Source organism: Leptonotus elevatus, chromosome 1, assembly GCF_054856555.1.
Source record: "Leptonotus elevatus isolate MCC_2025b chromosome 1, RoL_Lele_1.0, whole genome shotgun sequence".
NCBI classification, from domain to species: domain Eukaryota; kingdom Metazoa; phylum Chordata; class Actinopteri; order Syngnathiformes; family Syngnathidae; genus Leptonotus; species Leptonotus elevatus.
In genome coordinates this window covers 29,953,796-29,972,646 of record NC_141239.1, presented here as the reverse complement: position 1 = coordinate 29,972,646, position 18,851 = coordinate 29,953,796, and the positions used below count along the sequence as shown (strand labels likewise).

Below are 18,851 nucleotides of genomic sequence, written 5' to 3'. Positions count from 1 at the left end.
AATTCCAAAGGGCAGACATATCGGTCAGCTCGCAGGGGTCTCGCTGTGTTTCTAAGCGTCAATTATTTGCAGTGTGCGTCATCCACTTGAACAGATAAACACCCCAACTCAATAAACACCTCCTCTTTGGGTCCCTTGAGGAAAAAACAAGATAATACCAGTTAGAGACTTTCCATGACTCTGATAGGCAAATGTTTCATGGGATGATCCAAACACAGAAATAAACACCCCACCTCAATAAACCCCCACCTTTTGCCCCTTCATGATGAACTAAAGGTAGCTGGTGACTTTTCTTTACATTTATATATAAATAAAGATGATATCGGCATGCTTCAGGAATGATCACAGCACACGATCAACATGAAGAAATAAATGTCTCGCCTCAATAAACATTGCTCTTTAGTCCTTTAAAATAAAACAAGAGCAGTTGGAAACTGATTCAATCGAAGAAATAAATGCCTCACCTCAATACACACACTGTTTTATTTTTTTTTTTTTAAACAGTTGAGATTTTCCTTTACTCTAATATCTGCATGTTTCGTGGCATGATCCTAACACATGATAAAACTTGAAAAAATAAGCACCTCACCACAATAAACAACCCCCAGGATAAAATAAGAACAGTTGGAGAATTTCCTTTTCTCATTTTCACAGTATTGACTTGCTGCTTTTCGACACTTGACAACAAAAATAAGTGAGTCAACATCACTTGGATTCAGTGGAGGTTTTTTTTCCAGGGGTGGGGCTTGTCTCGGACCGTGGTTTGCCTCAATGGCCGTTTCTTGGCCATTAAGCGCAACATTAGAGGTGAGTGTGCGAGCAAACAAGCTAAAAAAAGTGTTGTTGTTTGTCATTATGCCGCTGATTGGAGCTCCACAGGCGAGCTATTACCTAAAGTGAAGCAGTATGTGCACTTCATCTGCGCTTAAAGACACCCAAGTACGGCACAGACAGCGAAATGTCAGTGCCAAGACGTTTTAAGAAGCTTTGTGGCGAGCGCAAAAAAGACAGAAAAGAGGGAAATGTTAATAAATTGTCAGAGGAGGAGGAGAAGATCAGAGGAGCCAAACGAATTTCATATCACACCTAAAGACCCACCGTTTAATTAACAGTGGCCTGAAAAAAAACGCCCGCGACGCTGACAACAGACAGCTTCTCTTCAAGCAAATTAAATAAATCAATTACCGGAGCCCCGCAGCGAGGAGGGAGAAGAAAAAATGGCCTGAGAGACAAAAAGGCCTGAGAGGCGACTCCATGGCTGAAGGACCCACGCTCTGGAAGCCATCCCGCAGCGGGCCTCCTCTACGGCGCTCGCGGCGCTTACTCACGCCCTCAACCTCCGCTGCGCCTCCACGCTTGCTCGCCAACACAGATTATTCCAGGAAAGTCGTGCTCGCAGCAGGTTTCGCTGCAAAGCAACATGCAGCCCTCTCCTCAACTACTAATAGTTTTTACTCATTTAAATGCTTTCATGAGAGAGTCCCAAACTATGGTGAATACTTTCCATTATTTTTGACCCACTCTTGTGGATCTTAAGAACAATGTTGACAACATTAGTTGGTGTAGGTCAAGGGTCTGCAACCGGCGGCTCTGGAGTCACATGTGGCTTTTTAGTCCCACTGATATGGTTCCCTGTGGATCTCTAAAAAAAAAAAAAAATAGTAGAAATTCATGGGGTTCAACATAATCATTTTTATTTTTAGATTAAATATTCTTAAAATTAATTAATAATTTAGACTTCACAAATAATTTAGACTTCACAAATAATTATAAATAGTCACAGTCCAAATTTGTAAGTTGTCAGAAAAAGAGAGATCAATGGTTGAATTAGTAGAAAAAATAATTGTATTACCTAAAAATATCCAAAAAGTGACCATAAAATGTCCAAAATCCAAAAGGGAAGAGGAAAAGCAGGAAATTACCATAAAATGTCCAAGAAATTGCCAAAATATAAGAGAATTTATTTTTTTGTGCAGAAAAGAAAATGCTCAAAAAGTAACCACAATGTTCAAAAACTAAAGAAACCCTGTAAATTACAAAAAATAAAAAATAAACACAATCGCTAAAAAAAAAGTCAGAAAATTGATTTTTTTTTTTAAGGCAGAAAAGAAAACGTTATAGAAAACTATAACATGTCCCAAAACAAAGAAGAAATTCCGAAAAAGTACCATAAAATGTACCCAAAATTATAAAAAAAAAATAACCAAAAAGAAGGCAGGAAAAAAATGCCAAAAAATATCCATAAATACCCCCAACAAATTAAGAAAAGAGGCAGAAATAACATGAAATAACATGACCATAAAATTGCAAAAAATGTCACAAATTTGACAGAAAGCTTGAAAAGTGTAAAAATGTATGAAGAACAAAGTATGAAAATGACAATATTTTTAAACAGAAGAGAAAAGGAAAAGGTAGGTAGAAGAAAATAAATGTGTACATGTGACGGTGCATGCTTTCATATTTATGTGTTATGGTCCCGCTCTGCCCTCAGTACATTACACGCTGTTTCTTTCATCACAATCTTCAAATGTTTTGCGGCTCCACACACATTTTTTTGTTATTTCTTTGGTTTAAAATGGCTCTCTTGACAGGAAAGGTTGTTGACACCTGGTGTAGGTCAAAATAGTTTGAAACAGTGAAACTTGCCCAAAATGTCTGACTCTTCTATTTCAGGCATGGATTGTGGAGACTTCTTTGGTGTGTCCTGCTGCTATGGACATGTCCACCCAGTTTAATGTTGGTCAGTGAGACTGGTGTCGGGGGCTCATTTTCTTTCCAAATGTACAGAGGGTACTGCTGAAGGAATTTGCTCAAAATGGCTGCTTCATACCAAAGTGTATGTCAGACACCCTGAGAGTTTTTTACGCATCTTGTCATGATAGTGCTAAATGTTATGTCAATCAGTGAAACTGGTTTTGGAAATGTGGTTTTTTTTTTCTAACTTTCCAGGGAACACTACTGAGTGAGTTTCTTTTAGTGGGGATCGCTGCACTGCAGTGTTTACACTCAGTCAGCAGGGTGCGATAGAGGCAAACAAAGAAAAAATTCCAGGCGGGTGGTTTCTGAAAGGTCAGATAAAGTTTACCCCGGCCACTCAAGTTGAGCACTTGAAGTTGTCATGGCGGAGATGTGAGAGTCAGCAGTCCACCCTCGAGGAAAGAAAAAAGAAAAAAGGAAGTCTTGCTGAGTGCGTGCGTCCGCGCGAGTTGGTAAGTGAGCGTTCACATGAGTGTGCGGGGATGAATATGAATGAGGTAAATGAAAGCTGATGAATGTTTGCCCTTATCTCCATAAAGATTAGACAATTCCCTTGAACCGCAGCCAAGGACGCGCACAATAAAAGGACACTTTCTCAACAGCTCATAACATCACATCACCGTGATATGATGGATCATGTCCCGACCTCGACGCCCGCCTGTTTATTTTATTTATTCATTCATTTATTTATTATCTCCCATGCCCATCGCCCAATAATGGTTTATGAACTTTTAACAAGATCCCCAGGACAAGGTACACGTTAGACTCATTGAAATTAATTTGGATTATTATCCGAGACCACTGCTGCCCCATTACGATAGCGAGATAAATCCCGTTTGGCCACTCAGGGGGAAAGCCATCAAAGTAGGGCTTTAAACCAAGTAAGGGTTCCAAATGTAGGGTTTTGTTTCATTAGAAGGTTAGAGTTTCAAACAAGGGTTAGACTCCTTTAAAGCAGGGTTTCAATCCAGGATTAGTGTTTTGGACAACAGTTAGGGTTTATACATAGGGTTCCATACCAGGGTTTGTATTTCAAAGTAGGGTTCTAAACCACCTTTAGGCTTTCAAATTAAGAGTTTCATGCCAGGTTTATGATTTCAAGCAACAGTAACATCGGAATTCAAGTGAGGGTTAAGAGTTTCTAATTAAGCCTTTCATGCCAAAGTTCATGTTTCAAAGTAGGGTTTTAAGACAGGGTTAGGGTTTCAAACGAGGGTTAGGTTTTCAAAGTAAGGTTTCAATACTGTGATTGATTGAAAGCTTCCACGAGTCAGGTACACAGTAGAGTTTCAAGGAAAAGCTGAAGTTTTCAAGTCGGGTTTCAAGACAGAGTTTCAAGCCAAGCGTACATCACGAGATAAACACAGAGCATGTCAGTGAAGACTGACGGCCGTCACTGAGCACAACTCGGGGGCCATAAACCTCAGCAGAAAAGTTGCAATAAAGCGTCCTGATAAGATAAAACCCCAAACTTTGTCCACAAACACAATCTCCGGCACTTAGAAAAGCGCGGCCGTACTGTCAACACCACAAACTTCCCGGAGCGTCGACATAGAGTCATGTTCTGGACAGCCGCCGTGTGCCTCCTGTGGGGGGCCTCGTGGAGCTTGGCGGCCCCTGTCGGCCCCCCGAGGCAGAAGGTCCTGCTGGTGTCTTTTGACGGCTTCCGTTGGGATTATGACCGCGACGTGGACACGCCTAATCTGGACCTCATGGCTCGCGACGGCGTCAAGGCCGAATACGTTACGCCGCCGTACCTCACCATCACCAGCCCCACGCACTTTACTCTCCTCACCGGTAAGACATGAATAAAAATGACACTTCCTCCACGATTTAAGTGTACCTGTGGTGCTCTGAATGAGAAATGTAAAGGATTTATCAAGAGAAACTGCATCCAAACGAATTTTTGTTACAATGTTGTTTTTGTTACAAGCAGTCCTATAATAAGTCGCGACAACGAGACTTTCCCGAGTCAAAACTGACAGAAGTCTGAAGACGACATCACAGCTGCTCAGGGCTCAGGTAACGACCAATCACGGCTCACCTATTTTCTGAAGCTGAGCAGTGATTGGTCGTTATTTTAACCCTGAGCAACTGTGATGTCATTTTTAGTTGACAGCAAGTGACAAAATGGCCGCCCAATGAGATGGATAAAAACAGGTGAACTTTACTGCTTAAAGGTCTCGTATTAACTCAACTTTTCAACATACTAAAATAGTTCTCAAATGTGTAAAAATGTCTGTGACATGCATTCGTGAAAATTGACTTTGTATCTAATATTTTTGCTGTCCCAAAATCTGCCAAAAAATGCTCTGTTCAAAACAGCATGTTTTAGGGGTGTGTCACTTTTATGTAAATAGCTGCACCAGGCCACGCCTAAGCCATACCCTTCTCTCTCAAAGGGGCAGTGATTTCGGTCATGGTAGCCATGTGCTAATGTTGTGAATGGAAACGACTTGTGCTAATGTGAATGGAAAACGAAATGTCTTTTACACATCTGAGAACTATTTTAATATGTGTAAAAGTGGCATAACGTTTTACCATAAGAAAAAAGTAGCATAATATAGAGACTATGTTGTAGCCTTAGTTTGTGATTGTTCAGGCAATGATTAATTTGCCGGAACCGGCAAATGTCCCGCGAACGTTATTTTGCCGTGAAGGCTTGTAGACATTTACAAGCGGTTATGAATAACACAAATGTGCACATTTAGGCCACTGCGCGGTCGCAACGTGCAAGCCGTCTCGTCGAGACCACTTAGCGGCCGGTTAGCATCACAAAGTCATGTCTAGGTGGCGAGTTGCCTGTCACAGCAAATTAACCACCGCGGATGGTATCTTGACAAAACAATACGCAACCGCTTCATATTATCCAACCACCGTCTGTTTTAGCATATCTGACCTCTTGTAACCAAACAACCTCCCACTTTAGGCCCTAAAAATACACCAGTAATATGGTAAAAGGTGCACATCATCCTATTAGAAAGGATAGGAAGGGAGGCTCAATCAAAAATGTTAATCTTACATCTCTCCCGTTTGCAGTCGTGTCACACTGTTGGGACCGATCCATTATGTTTAAACGTGTTGCAGATCTTAGTCTTTCACTAACTAAACAGTCCTTTGAGAAATGATGTCGGTACACGTCCTTCAAAAATAAAATTAATCCACTGTCTTCTCAAAGACTTTGGACAAAGGAAGCAACCACTTTTTCCTGATCATTGTTTCCCCTCTCCACGGAGCATTTGCGAGCAGAAAAAGAGAAAACGAAAGGAGCAGCCAGCTTCTCGAATTTCAGTGGGCGTGACAAACCTTTACCAGAGGTGGTGCCACTAACCCGAGGGGGCTGGGTCGAGTGCACTTCCGTGTCTTTTTGATGTCACTAAGTCACGGAAGTTTAATCTGCCCGTTTGAAGCGCAGATTTTAGAAAGGAGGAGAAAGCTAAAGAAGTTGCGGACTGGCTTTTTTCATACCTGGTTGGATTGTAGACAGGCCAGGGATGCATATTATTGATAGAAACCCCCACTAAAGTGTATTTTCATACTATGGGACCTTTAACTCATATTACACAATATCAATCAGAATGCCATGTATAGACTAGTGGGGTCACATACAACATATTATTGTAAAGACATTTTTTGGGTAGATCTCCTCTTTAAGAAAAAAAAATCGGAATAAAAAAAAAAGTTGTAATCTTATACTTGTATGTTTTTTTTAAGATTTTTTTTTTTGCTGTCTTTACAACAAAGGTGCATTGGAACAGGAATAAAACATTTTAATTGCACAAGAATAAGGTCATATTTTTCCAAGATAACGGATAACCTTCAACTTTTAACGAGGAAAGAAAGTCATATTTTAACAAGTGAATTCTGGCGGGGTTTCTGGCGGACAGGTCGCTACATCGAGAACCACGGCGTGATCCACAACATGTGGTTTAACACCACCAGCACGGAGAAGAAACCGTACTACCAGACACAGTTTGTCAACGAGTGGTGGGACAACGGCACGCTGCCCATCTGGATCACGGCGCAGAAACAGGTCCGTCTCATCCGGAAAATTGTTTTGGCAGGACCAGAAAGCGGCAATCTGCCGAAAACCTCAGCCGAAAACTTCAGCTGTGGCTTGAGATGGATGACATTCAGGCTCTTGGATGGAGACGTGTACTACAGAGGTGACGGGACTTGACTTTGGACAACTTTAGACTCGACTCGACTATGACTTGCTGGGATAGGCTCCAGCGCCCCCGCGACCCTTGCGAGGAATAAGCGCTTAAGAAAATGGATGGATGGATGAAACCAATAGCTGAGACGCTCGCAAAATATGCCTAACTAGCAGGCCTGGCCTGGGCCACCAGGAGGAGCGGGGCAATTCCCGGTGGGCCACCCTATATTTCAGGCCGCGAATCGGCAGGCAGCAGCCCATGCATTTGTTTTTTGATATCAGCCCATAAATAAAGAGTATCCACATTGTCTTATGTTGACTGTCTCATTATCAATCAACTTTATCTCCAATGGTTCTTACATATGCAATTTTATTATAAATAGGACTGCCTGCCTGCCTTTGTTACTAAGAGTGTTACCAAATTACAATAATTTAATACCAAAAGTAGCAAAACTTAAATCCACAAATAGAAACAATAACACTGTAACTATGTTAAACCTTGTCTGTGCAAAAATAACAGAGGCAAAACACAATCACAAGTGTTACTAGTAACAGAAACAAAGCATGATGGGAAAGCCTCCTACGATTACCGTTGCTGTCTTTAAGTTAGCGTCAGTCAGCTCAGTATTGCACCAGAAGTGGTGAGAACATGTTTCAAAATAAGAGTACTAACAGGAAGTACAATGTTAGCTGCCTTACCCTTGCTGGTTTAACTTCATTTTGTAAATCTGTCTTGTTAAGTGTAAAATGTCTTATTCCATTTAATGTCCATTTGCTTATTGGTTTCTTTTTGTCCTTTTTTTTGCCCAATTTATGTTCACATACTTGTTCAAATAAACAATGATTGTGCTCTTGTAAGAGCATTCAATTGTCAATTACATTTTTGATCAAATGCAATATGAATATCATTGGAGGGAATGCTCGTCTATTTTACATTGATACACAAACTGTAAAATTGTGTATGTTTATTAAAACGTAAATTAGGTGGTCCGGCCCGACAAAACTACGATAAAAGCACAAGTGCTAACGCTAGCTAAGAAGTAGCCTTCAGCAAATTCACAGAGAAAAGGCAAACAATAAGACAAGCGCCGGTCGATCAATAAACTCTTTGTGAAAATGAACGACGTTAATTTGGCCAGCAACTAGTTGCACTTCGAAAACACACAACAAGCTCTTCATCGTCCTTCCAGTCAGCCACCCAATCACAAACCATGGACACATTCATGACCTTACAGTGTATAAACTTAAACTGCAGGTTTGCTACAATACATTATTGCCAAGCATTTCTCCCTCCTGTCATTTAAAAAAAAATGTACATCCAACTATAATACAAATCGTGTTACTCTATTCTCGCAGGGTTTGAAGTCGGGTTCTCTTCACTTTCCCGGCACGGCATCCAGCTACCAGGGCCAGACGGCGATGGTGCGCGAGGTAGAGCCGCTCTTGTACAACTACAAGAACGAGACGGCTTGGCGCCAGAACGCCGACAAGGTGATGGGCTGGTTCCGCGACAAGGATCTGGACTTTGTCTCGCTATACTTCGGCGAGCCGGACGGAACTGGGCATCGCTATGGCCCAGACTCGCCCCAACGACGGGACATGGTCAGGCAGGTGGACCGGACCGTAGGCTACATCCGACAGTCGGCGGAGAAGCACCACCTGAGCGACGTCTTGAACATCATCATCACCTCCGATCACGGCATGACCACCGTCTACCGCAACGGACTGGTCGAGGAAATCACACTTTCCAAGATCACGGGGTTCTCCTTCCGGGACGTGTCTTTCCATCTGGTGGACTTTGGGCCTTCGGGGATGCTGCTGCCCAAGCCGGGTAAGCTGGAGAAGGTGTACCAGGCCCTGAAGGGGGCGCACCCGCACCTCCATGTCTTCAAGAAGGAGGAGATGCCCGAGCGCCTCCACTTTGCCAACAATGACCGCATCCTGCCCATCATTCTGCTGGCCGATGCGGGTTACGTCATCAATGGGGTGCGTACAAAAATGGCACTCTTTGACAAAGGTCCAAAATCACAACTAAGAACTCAGAAGACTCCGATTTAACGCAGTTCAGGTAACTGATTAACAAGAGTCACGAGACTACAATATGCCACATGATATGAATACTGTTGAGTTGCTTCTGACTTGTAGGTTAAGGTTTCAAACCTGGGTTAAGGTTTAATCAAGGTTAGGGTTCAGGCCCTGATTGTTGGTTTGTGTTACAAGCGTGGCTTTGTGTTCCAAAACATCTTTGGGGACAAATATGGAGCCTTGATCGTGTGCTTGTGTCCCAAAGAGCTAAAAGCTAACCATTAGCACAGCTTGAATCAATTGGCAGTCTTGGCAATGACACACACACAAAACCGTTCAAACAATCATCCCTCAACATTTTAAAAGAACGTGTTCCTTTTGTTTCATATTGCTCACTCATAAAATATTCATGACAGTACATCAAAGAAGCAAGTACAAATTGATCATCACTATTCGCTGTCATCACTGATAGCAAAGAGAAAAAATACTCTCACAAATACAAACGGAGCGCGACTCTGAGGTACTGTAAGAGAGCACATGGGAGTAAGGCGCTCGTCTCCGACCTTAATGTACGAAAACGACGCCCATGGATACTGTTAGACCCTGAGGTCGCAGTAAGGTACTGTTCAAGTACACATCTCCAACCTTAACGTGATGACCATCCACGCCATTTTATAGCCACGTCAACTGTCATCGCTGATAAAAGGAGAAAATACTCAGAGATGTACTTTGAGATACAAGTGCGCACTGGATACAGATGGCGAGAGAGTTCAGATAAGATAAGAGGCAAACCTGAACGACGGCTTCAACGGCAACGCTGGGCAATGTCCTCCTGATGGATTGCCTTCAAAAATAGGGAAAAGTTGGATTTTAAGTCAAGATTAGGTTTTAAAACATGGGTTAAGGTGTCAAATGAGGGTCATGGTTTCAAATTAGGGTTTTAAGACAGGATCAGGGTTTTTAGTTAGGGTTTCAAGCCAGTGATAGGGCTTCAAACAAGGCTTAGGCTTTCAAAGTGTAGTTTCAAAAAAAAAAAAAGTTTCAAGCCATACGGTTCTAAGTAAGGGTTTCACTAGAGTTTTGTTTTGTTTTTAATCTAGGGTTAGGGTTTCAAATTAGAGTTTCAAGACTTCCAAAGTTTGGGTTTTTAAGTAGTGTTTAAAGCTAAAAGAGTTTTAAGTTATGAATTCTATATAATATATATATATATATATATATATATATAATTTCGATCAAGAATTACAGTTTCAAATTGGGGTTTCAAGTCTGTGATAGGGTTCCAAATTAGGGCTTCACACGGTTAGTGTTTCAAAGTGGGGTTTCATATCAGGTTTAGCGATTTAAAGTTGGATTTCAAGCCATAGGTTTGAAGTTGAACTCTCAAATTAAGGTTTCAACGTTAGGTTAGTGTTTCAGTGAAAGGTTGGGGTTTCAAATTAGGGTTCCAAAACAAGGACAAGGGTATCAAAGTAGTGCTTCAAGACAGTATTAAGGTCTCAAACATGTTTAGAGCATGAAGTTGGGGTTTTAAGGAAAATCTGGATTTCAATGTTGGGTTTTAAGTCAGGGAGCGTGTTTCAAAGTTTGGTTTTAACCCTTTTATGGGGTTTGAGTGTTCAGTCTGGATGTTTTTTTTTATCTATCCAATAGCTCCCTCTGCTGTGTGCCAGTGAGTACTACATAAACACTGTCCCAGGGTGCCACTGCTTGTGGTATTTTTTGTATACATTATAAGCACTATATACAGCGTATTTATTGTTTTATTTGTGTTTTTTCACATTTCTATTAATTGCATATTTTGGCATTTAGTACTTTCCAGTGCAGTTCAACAAGGGTGAGCACGGCTTTGACAACCACGAGATGGACATGAAGGCTTTCTTTAGGGCGGCGGGGCCGGCGTTCCGCAAGAACCTAAAGGTGGGCCCCTTCGAGACAGTCCACATCTACCCGCTCATGTGCCACATCCTGGGCATCCGACCCGAGGTCAACGACGGCCGCCTGGACGCCACCAGGAAAATGTTGCTTGCCCACCCAGAGGACGAGCAGGAGGAAGGTCAGAGGCCTACGTCGCAATCGCTAAACATCGGGATTGCTTTCCAATTACGGTTTCAGACATGGGTTGAAGTCTTAAACAACAGTTAGGGTTTCAAACAAAAGGGTTGTAAAAGTGGCGTTTGAAGCCAGTGTTGCCGTTTCAAAGTAGGGTTTTAAGACAAGATGAAGGTCTCAAACAACAGTTAGGGTTTCAAGAATAACCTTAAGGCTTCAAAAGGATTATGGTTTTAAATGAAGTTTTCAAGCCAGGGTTGTGGTTTCAAACCACAGTTAGGGTTTCAAATTAGGCTTTAAAGGCAAAGGTTAGGGTTTCATTTCTACGTTTTCAAGCCAGGGTTATGGTTTCAAAGTTTTACACAAGAGGCATGGTTTCAAATGAGGGTTTTAGACAAGTGTGAGGGTTTCAAATAAGGTTAGTGTTTCTAAGTAGTGTTTCAAGGTTCAATGCTATGCTAATGTGAAACAAAAAGTTGAATAAATTCAAAGTAACACTAAATTAATTCTGCATTTAGCGATGCTTTTCTAGCCCTTAATTTCGACTACTTTTTAGATAAATACTTTTCCAGGACTGTTTTATATATTTTGTGTGCTGTTTGTATTTGTTTTGTAGAAGGCAAGGGTATAAGCTTAGTTCCAAATGCTGTCACCGGCTTGGCTTCGACAGCTGGATTTCTTCTGGTCGTTTTTGTCATAATTGTGGCGCGCAGAATGATCAACGGCAGAGGCCACAGAAGGTAAGAAGAAAACAATTCAATGATGTTGCTTGTTCGTTTTGGTTGCACGAAATTTGTAAATGATTTTTGCGTCTGTGTTTCAGTTCATCAGTTCCCAAAAAATCTGCAGAAACGACTCAACAAACTTCATTTTGAGCAAAAAACATGAATTCAATGTTTCGTTGTGTATGTGTGACTGTATAGGTGATGAATGACTGAGTGGGTGATTAACATTAATTGAAATGTGTTAAACGAAACAGTGTGCAGAAATAGTTGCTCGAGTCTTACTTGATTGTAAGGATGGTGGCGGCCTCAACTCGATTGCCCGCCTCTCGCGTCATCTGTTGAGCAAAAGCTAAAGAAATCCAAGGTGTTTCCGGTTCAGATTTTCAAAATAAATGATTACGCGCTAGATTTGAAATGAGGGTTTCAAGCAAGTTTTAGGTTTTTAAGGTTAGGATTGAAGCTTCCAAATACGGTTTCAAGCCAGGGTTAGGGTGGCAAAGTAAAATTTCAAGGGAGCGTTGGAATTTTAAACAGGGTTTCAAAGTACAGTATATGGTTGGACTAGAACAGGGTTTCAAAAAGAGTTCAAGTTTTACATAATGGTTAGCGCAGGGATAGGCAAGTTCGGTCCTTGAGAGCCGTAGTCCTGCCTGTTTTTGATGTCTCCCTCCTCGAACACAGCTGAGAGGCTCCTGCAGAACGTAATTATGAGCTGATGATTTGAAACACCTGGGTTGGAGGCAAGAGACACCGAAAACATGCAGGACTACAGCTCTCTAGGACCGAACTTGCCTAACCCTGGGTTAGAGTTTGAAAGTAGTGTACTAAAAGAGGGTTAGGGTTTCAAGCCAGGGTAAGTATTTCAGGATAGGGTTTTAAGCAAATGTGGTCTATGTCAAAGTTCGATTTCTAGACAGAGTTGGCTTATGGTTTCAAAATAAGGTTTCAAGACAGGTTCAGATTTTCAAAGAATGGTTTAAAGACATGTAGGGTTTCAAGTCAAGGTTAGGATTTCAAAGTAGGGTTTTAAACCAAATTATGTTCTTAAACCTCAGTTAGGGGGTTACTTTTTAAATGAGTTAAGTACCAAAAACAATACGGTAATTTACCACAAAAAATAGAGAAAATCCCTATTTGTAAACAATATTCATTATTTATATAGTGCCGTTGATTTATGTAATATGACCTGTAAAGTTTGTAATAAATGCATTATGTAACATGTAAACTAATGTATAAAATATGTTATACAGTATTTGTTTACGATATGTTTTTTTCTATTTGTTTGCAATATGAAACCTAGTAATATTGTATATCCTCAACTTAGCGTTTATTGTGAAATGTGGCGCAGTTGTTTCCTGCGGCTTGTACGTTTTATTGTGGAAGTGGTTTCCTGTGTTGGCGGTGTTGATTTAGCTGGTATTGTTATTGTGATCGTGTGGGTCCACCATGGAGGAGCTGAGCGCCGTCGGCGAGCAGGTTTTCGACGCCGAATGCATCCTCAACAAAAGACAGCGAAAGGTTAGGGAAGACACAAAACCTCAAACTAAACCCCCCAAATCTCTTTTTGTCGCTTTTTGTGTTTACTCTGCTCCGTGCTGAGAATCCTTTGGCGCTTCTTTGTGTGCAGGGAAAGTTGGAGTTTCTAGTCAAGTGGAGAGGGTGGTCCTCCAAGTAAGTCAGGAAGACCCCAAACAATGAACACAAAAACAATCACATCTCACCATATATTTTTTTCTGTGTCAATGTGTGCGTTTTCGTCATGGTTGCTTGTTGTTCTTTTTATCCACAAAAGGCTTTTAATTTTCTTCGTGTTTATATCATCAGGTTTGACTTAAATCGGGCCATTTGACACGCACAGATGGTTATAAAAACGAAAGAATTTGTAGTTTGTTTTTTATTTAGACTCAAACATTCATTTTTGTATTTCATTTTTCATGAACTCCATCAGGTTGAACAAGCTACAGTATTTGTTTTGTTCCATTTTATTGTTAAGTGTAAAGTGTAATAAACCATGCACCTTGACTATATTAAAATCAGGCCTGATTATTGGAAGAAAAAAATGAATACAAGTGGCTGTAGTTACAAAAAAAAAAAAAAAAAGAAACCAAAAAACTAAATAAAGTTGGATTTCTCCACCCCATAGCTGTATTTGTATTAAAAATTAAAATGGTCCAAAGTTTAATTTAAGAAGTGGTGACAACTTCTACTTAACAAAATCGTTTTGGGAAACTTAGGGGTGAAAAAAGAAAAAGAAAAGAACGATACCGTTTTCCCCAGTAGCCATTAAAACTGTGTAAATTGCTGTTAATAGTATAAATTCAAGCTACTTGTTTTATTATACACCAATAACACACACACTGGCTTCAGTTTGTTTTCTTAAAATATGCTATTTTATTCATTTTTTCGTCATTAATTTGCTTTAATTAATGTTTTTCTGCACATAAAATGTGCCAATACAATATTTTTTAACATGGCATTGTTTTTTTTTTTACAGTAGGATTTACTGTCTTTCTGGTCATTTCAGTTCTTCTCCACCTTTTTTGGTTGACTATTATTCTGTATGGGTGCACACTGTTGCCTGCCTTCTGTTAGGCCCACACGTCCTTTGTGTGTGTGCGTGGAAAGGGTGGGGGGTGGGCGGACTGCTGGTCTGGGGGTCTTTTTCTCTTTCTTCAACAGGCTTCTACCACATGTTGAACTTGTTTTTATGCCACATATGGCATCTCAAATAACACAAGGCAAACTACTAACAACTCTGCATAGTGTTGGGTTCAACTCAAAAGGACCACTTGCTTAAAAAACAAAACAAAATTGGAGTCCACCTATTTTATTTGGGGGGGGGGGGGTCATCAATTTAGCCCCGATCACACAAGTCTTCTCAGCCAGATTTTCCTCTGCTCACTGTGCTGTGTGAAAGCTACGAATGCATGATAAGCGGGTGTTGAAATTGGCCCGAGAATCTCACAAGCCGTCTTCAACCCATCCCCCAATTCCGCATTGGAGCCTTTCACACAGAACAGCCCAGGGAAATGGTGGAACATTCCGGCATTAGTAGGCAGTGTGAAAGGGGCTTGTCTTGTGTCTCGACCTAAAATATCAACATAGGTTATAGAACATGTGACAAATCTGTTGTAAATCATGGCACTGGGCTACTTTAGCAAAGTTATTTATTTCTATTAGATAACAAAAGCGTGAGTTTTTATTTTTTATTATTATTTTATTTTTTAAATCAGAGCATTTACTACAAAAACAGTCGTTACGAACCGCGTAATTAATTTTTGTCTTGTTTTCTTTCATCTTAACTGGCAAGTGAAATTTTACATATAAAGTTGTTGTATATCTGACCTTGGGTCACTCAAGTTAATTAATCCACAAAACTATTTTTCGTTTCAAACCGTTGTAGTAAATGTGTTGTTGTGAACGATAACAGTTACAAGTACGGAATTACAAGTAGGATTATGAAGTAAATTAAGTTGATTATTATCAAGCTGCAAAACTCATTTCTAACAAATTGTAATTTTGTTGTCATGTTATCCTAAATCGGAGTTGCGAGGATAATTTAACGTACAAAGTGTAACATTTGTAGGCTAGTTTAGCAAAGTTAATAACTTAACAAAGGGGGAAAAAACTATTTGTATTTTGTAACCATTGTCTCACTGGGAAAAACACAAAAACACAACGTACAGTTGGTGCAAACCCGACATTGGGTGAGTTCAGAGGGGGGGGGGGGGGAAACAAGGTAAATACATGTAATTTCTATCTATTGTATTTTTGCTGTCATATCTCAAATCAGGGAGTTACAACATGTAACATTTTACATATTAGTAAATCTGACATTGGGCTATTTTCATGAGGTTGTAAAAATGATGACTGACAGCTGTTACAATGTTTATTCTTTCGGTACATAAATTTTAATGGGGGAGTTTCATTTCTTTCTTTTTTTAAAGTATGAAATAACATTTTTTTAATTGAATCTATTTACAGTTTACACGCAGGATTCTGCTTATATGCTACGGTCTTATTTATACGTACTTCCTGTCATCATACCTCCAGCTGTTGGGATGCAGCATGAATGAGGAAGTCTTTATTTTGATGTTCTTACATATTTGTCCATTCCAGACACAACAGCTGGGAGCCCCAAGAGAACATTCTTGATCCCAGACTTCTGGCGGCCTTCAATAAGAAGTGAGTTTCTTTAGAAGTTCATGTCCTGTGGAATGTCTTGACAGTTACACATTGAATGACATGTACCGCAGGGAACAAGAGAAGGAGCTTCTGATTCGGAAACGGGGTAAAAGGCCGAGGGGACGACCACGTAAAATTCCCGTAGGTTCACAATAGATGACATTTATTGGTGTTGTTGGGACACATTTGAAATGTTTTGCTCTCCCTTAGGAAAATGTTGCAGAGGACGCAAAGTCCAACAGCTCTTCCTCCGGATCCTCATCCTCATCTTCCGATTCCTCATCTTCGTGTTCCTCCTCATCGTCGTCGTCCTCGGATGACGACGACGAAGACGAGCAGCAGGCGAGCCCGGGAGTCCGAACGCGAGACCTCCACCCCCTCCCCAACCCCGTCCCCCAGAAGAAAGCCCAGATTGTGATGGCCAAGCAGGAGCCGCCGAAAAAACGCGGTCGCAAATCTCTGAGCAAAGGCCTTCGGAAAAGCCTCAGGAAGGATTCCGATCTGCCGGGTTCCATCAAGAAGCCTGTTCAACTGGCCAGCTTCGCCTTCTTGGGCTTCCACCGGAGCTCTGCAGGAGGAGTTGCCAACCGCAGTTCCCCAGCACATGGGGGAACATCCAGAAACTCCTTGAGCTCAGTGGGATCGGGCAGATCAATCCCACCTTCCCCCATCGCGCTGATGAAATCCAGCCCAGGCAGGAATGCCACCGAGGGGAAACCGCCCATCCCCGGACTGGATCCCTTCAAACCAAGAGGGATGGAGGCTTTCACCTTGAGCACATCCAAACATCACATCCCAGGATCCCCTCAGCGTACCCCAAACTCCCCCAGTGTACAAAAGGCTCACGTGCTGCAGAGGATAACCAACGCTAAAGCCATGGCGGCCCAAGCAGCAAAGAACATCACGACCAATCAACCTCTTAACCTTCACAACAAAGTCACGCAGGGCAACAAATCGCCTGCTTCCAGCCCCGGGTCAGCTTTGAGAAACACTGCACATCCTGCCCGTAAAAACAACCAAAACCAGGAATACAAAACCCCAGAGAGTCCCGCTTCCCCGGGAGGAACCCGCAAGTCCGCCACAGGCAAAGACATGACGGAGATCAAGACCTACAGGGGGAAACTGGAGAAAAGCGAGGTCCATAAATCAGAGAACCACCTGGAAAGAGCAGCCTCCAAAGATGGCAAGATGAGCACGGGTGAGGATGAGAGCAGCTCCGAGTCCGACCAGGACTCGTCAGATGCCGGCCAGGAGCGCTTGACGGTGGTCCACAACCAAGACTGGAAGCCCACCCGCAGTCTGATAGAACACGTGTTTGTCACAGACGTCACCGCCAACCTGGTCACCGTCACCGTGAAGGAGTCGCCCACCAGCGTGGGATTCTTCAGCATCCGGAACTACTGACTGGACCGCAAACATGTCACCATCCGGACCCTCCATGATTGTAGTAATTTATTTACTTTTTTTGGTAATAGAATACTTTAAATAAGTTGTATTCTTAAAGTCCAATGTAGTCCAATTAATAAATCTAAGGACCAAGGGCATAGAGAGCCCAACAAGACAACCACAGATAGTTGAATCTCTTGCTGTATTTGAGGCAATTGGGAAGTTGGAAATATCTCATTCAGAGATTACAGGGTCCACTCCCACCTCAAAATGTTCCAGTCAAATGCAGCATTGTCGGATTTCAGATGTTGACCAAAAAGACCATGATAATTCAACTGTGTTTTAATCTGAAGTCACAGTAGTCAAAACAAAAAGTTAGCGGGTGCTGCATTTCAGACCACCAGAAATATCTCATTTACAGGGTCGGACCTAAAAAGTTTTCAGTCAAGCCTATAAAAGCTAAAATCATATTCGACTATCTGCAGTTAATTTTTTTCCCTGGAGAGCTCAGTTCATTCTGTAATTTTACCGATTTGACATGTCATCATCATTGCTCTCTTTTTTTAATTGTATTTACTATCTGCAGTTTTGACAAATCTATCTGAATCCACACAAAATTTTGAGGCTCTTTCTGCATTCAAGACCGCTGGAAAGTCAGAAATACCTCACTCGGCACTTACAGAGTCCAATGTCAAAAGATTTCAAACCAAAAAAATAAGACTGTGGTTCATCTGATGACGTTGATTATTTTGGAAGTACATTTTCTCAGACGTTCTCTTCTTTTTCTTACTTTCCCATTAGGAGTCGACATAGCACATCCTCCTTTCCCACCCTCCTCTCTAACACCAACTTCCCTCATGTCTTCCCTCACTACATCCATCAACCTTTTCTTTGGTATTTCTGCAGCTCTCTTGCCTGGCAGTTAGAAAAGCGGACAATTGTAACCACTAACTAGTTTGCAGTGCGTCTGGAACAATCTGGATAAAGGGAAGCGCTGTGAATAGTGAATATTTTCCGGATGCACTGGAGTCCTTTTGTGAATTTTGCCCCGATTTTGCGACATCTTCCGGCCATGCACTTTTATGTGTCCGAAATTACCGGCTTACCAGTTACCCGGAATGCAGCATTTTGTGGCGGCATTTTGCGGAACTATTGAGTAGTATGGCGCCTAGAGTGTATTTTTATATTAGCTACCTCTGTTTTATATAATGACTATTTGCTGCATACAATTTTAATCCAGGGTAAACGAGCCTTCAAGTCTTACTGCTGTGTCCCAAATAGGGTTGCAAAATTCCAGGAATTTTCTAACTTGGAACCTTTAATGGAAGTAAAGGGATTTATCAGAATAAATGGGAACGGACCAGGAATTTACCAAATTGAAGTTTGACTATTAATGGGGGACTTATAATGGGGAATATTTATATATTTTTTGCATTTTGTCAAAACTTTTCTCAATTTTTTTGTTCATTTGCTGGAAATTTCCCAATTTGCAATGTTCTTAAAATTCCCCCATTTTAACTTCCGTTTTTTTTTTTTTTTTTTTATCCATGCTCTCAGTTTATCAGAAC

At 41.3% G+C, this 18,851-nt stretch overlaps 3 protein-coding genes across 4 annotated transcripts in view; 2 read left to right on the top strand and 1 right to left on the bottom strand.

Moving 5' to 3' along the window:
- Nucleotides 1-12,025, bottom strand: part of LOC147181617 (RNA binding protein fox-1 homolog 3-like) — a 486,306-nt gene extending 474,281 nt beyond the window's left edge. The window contains exons 1-2 of the mRNA XM_086090602.1: nucleotides 11,995-12,025; nucleotides 9,731-9,782 (exon numbers count right to left, since the gene is read on the bottom strand). The gene's annotated coding sequence lies outside the window, so the exon portion shown is untranslated. The remainder of the gene's footprint in view (nucleotides 1-9,730; nucleotides 9,783-11,994) is intronic.
- Nucleotides 3,107-12,426, top strand: LOC147181616 (ectonucleotide pyrophosphatase/phosphodiesterase family member 7-like). Of its 2 annotated transcripts, none has more exons than XM_086090628.1 (6): nucleotides 3,107-3,209; nucleotides 6,645-6,790; nucleotides 8,270-8,899; nucleotides 10,748-10,991; nucleotides 11,604-11,727; nucleotides 11,811-12,426. In XM_086090628.1, the coding sequence occupies exons 2-6, from the start codon at nucleotides 6,680-6,682 to the stop codon at nucleotides 11,860-11,862; spliced, it is 1,161 nt and encodes a 386-aa protein (XP_085946754.1). In that variant the 5' UTR covers nucleotides 3,107-3,209; nucleotides 6,645-6,679; the 3' UTR covers nucleotides 11,863-12,426. The 2 variants fall into 2 exon arrangements, with proteins under 2 accessions (XP_085946754.1, XP_085946762.1); XM_086090636.1 differs by lacking the exon at nucleotides 3,107-3,209 and adding an exon at nucleotides 4,302-4,554.
- A 126-nt stretch (nucleotides 12,427-12,552) lies between these two features.
- Nucleotides 12,553-18,851, top strand: part of cbx2 (chromobox homolog 2 (Drosophila Pc class)) — a 7,129-nt gene continuing 830 nt past the window's right edge. The window contains exons 1-5 of the mRNA XM_086098712.1: nucleotides 12,553-13,230; nucleotides 13,340-13,383; nucleotides 15,832-15,897; nucleotides 15,969-16,038; nucleotides 16,108-18,851. The exon at nucleotides 16,108-18,851 is cut by the window's right edge and continues 830 nt beyond it. Coding sequence (XP_085954838.1) covers nucleotides 13,159-13,230; nucleotides 13,340-13,383; nucleotides 15,832-15,897; nucleotides 15,969-16,038; nucleotides 16,108-17,301 — 1,446 coding nt within the window. The 5' untranslated portion in view covers nucleotides 12,553-13,158 and the 3' untranslated portion in view covers nucleotides 17,302-18,851. The remainder of the gene's footprint in view (nucleotides 13,231-13,339; nucleotides 13,384-15,831; nucleotides 15,898-15,968; nucleotides 16,039-16,107) is intronic.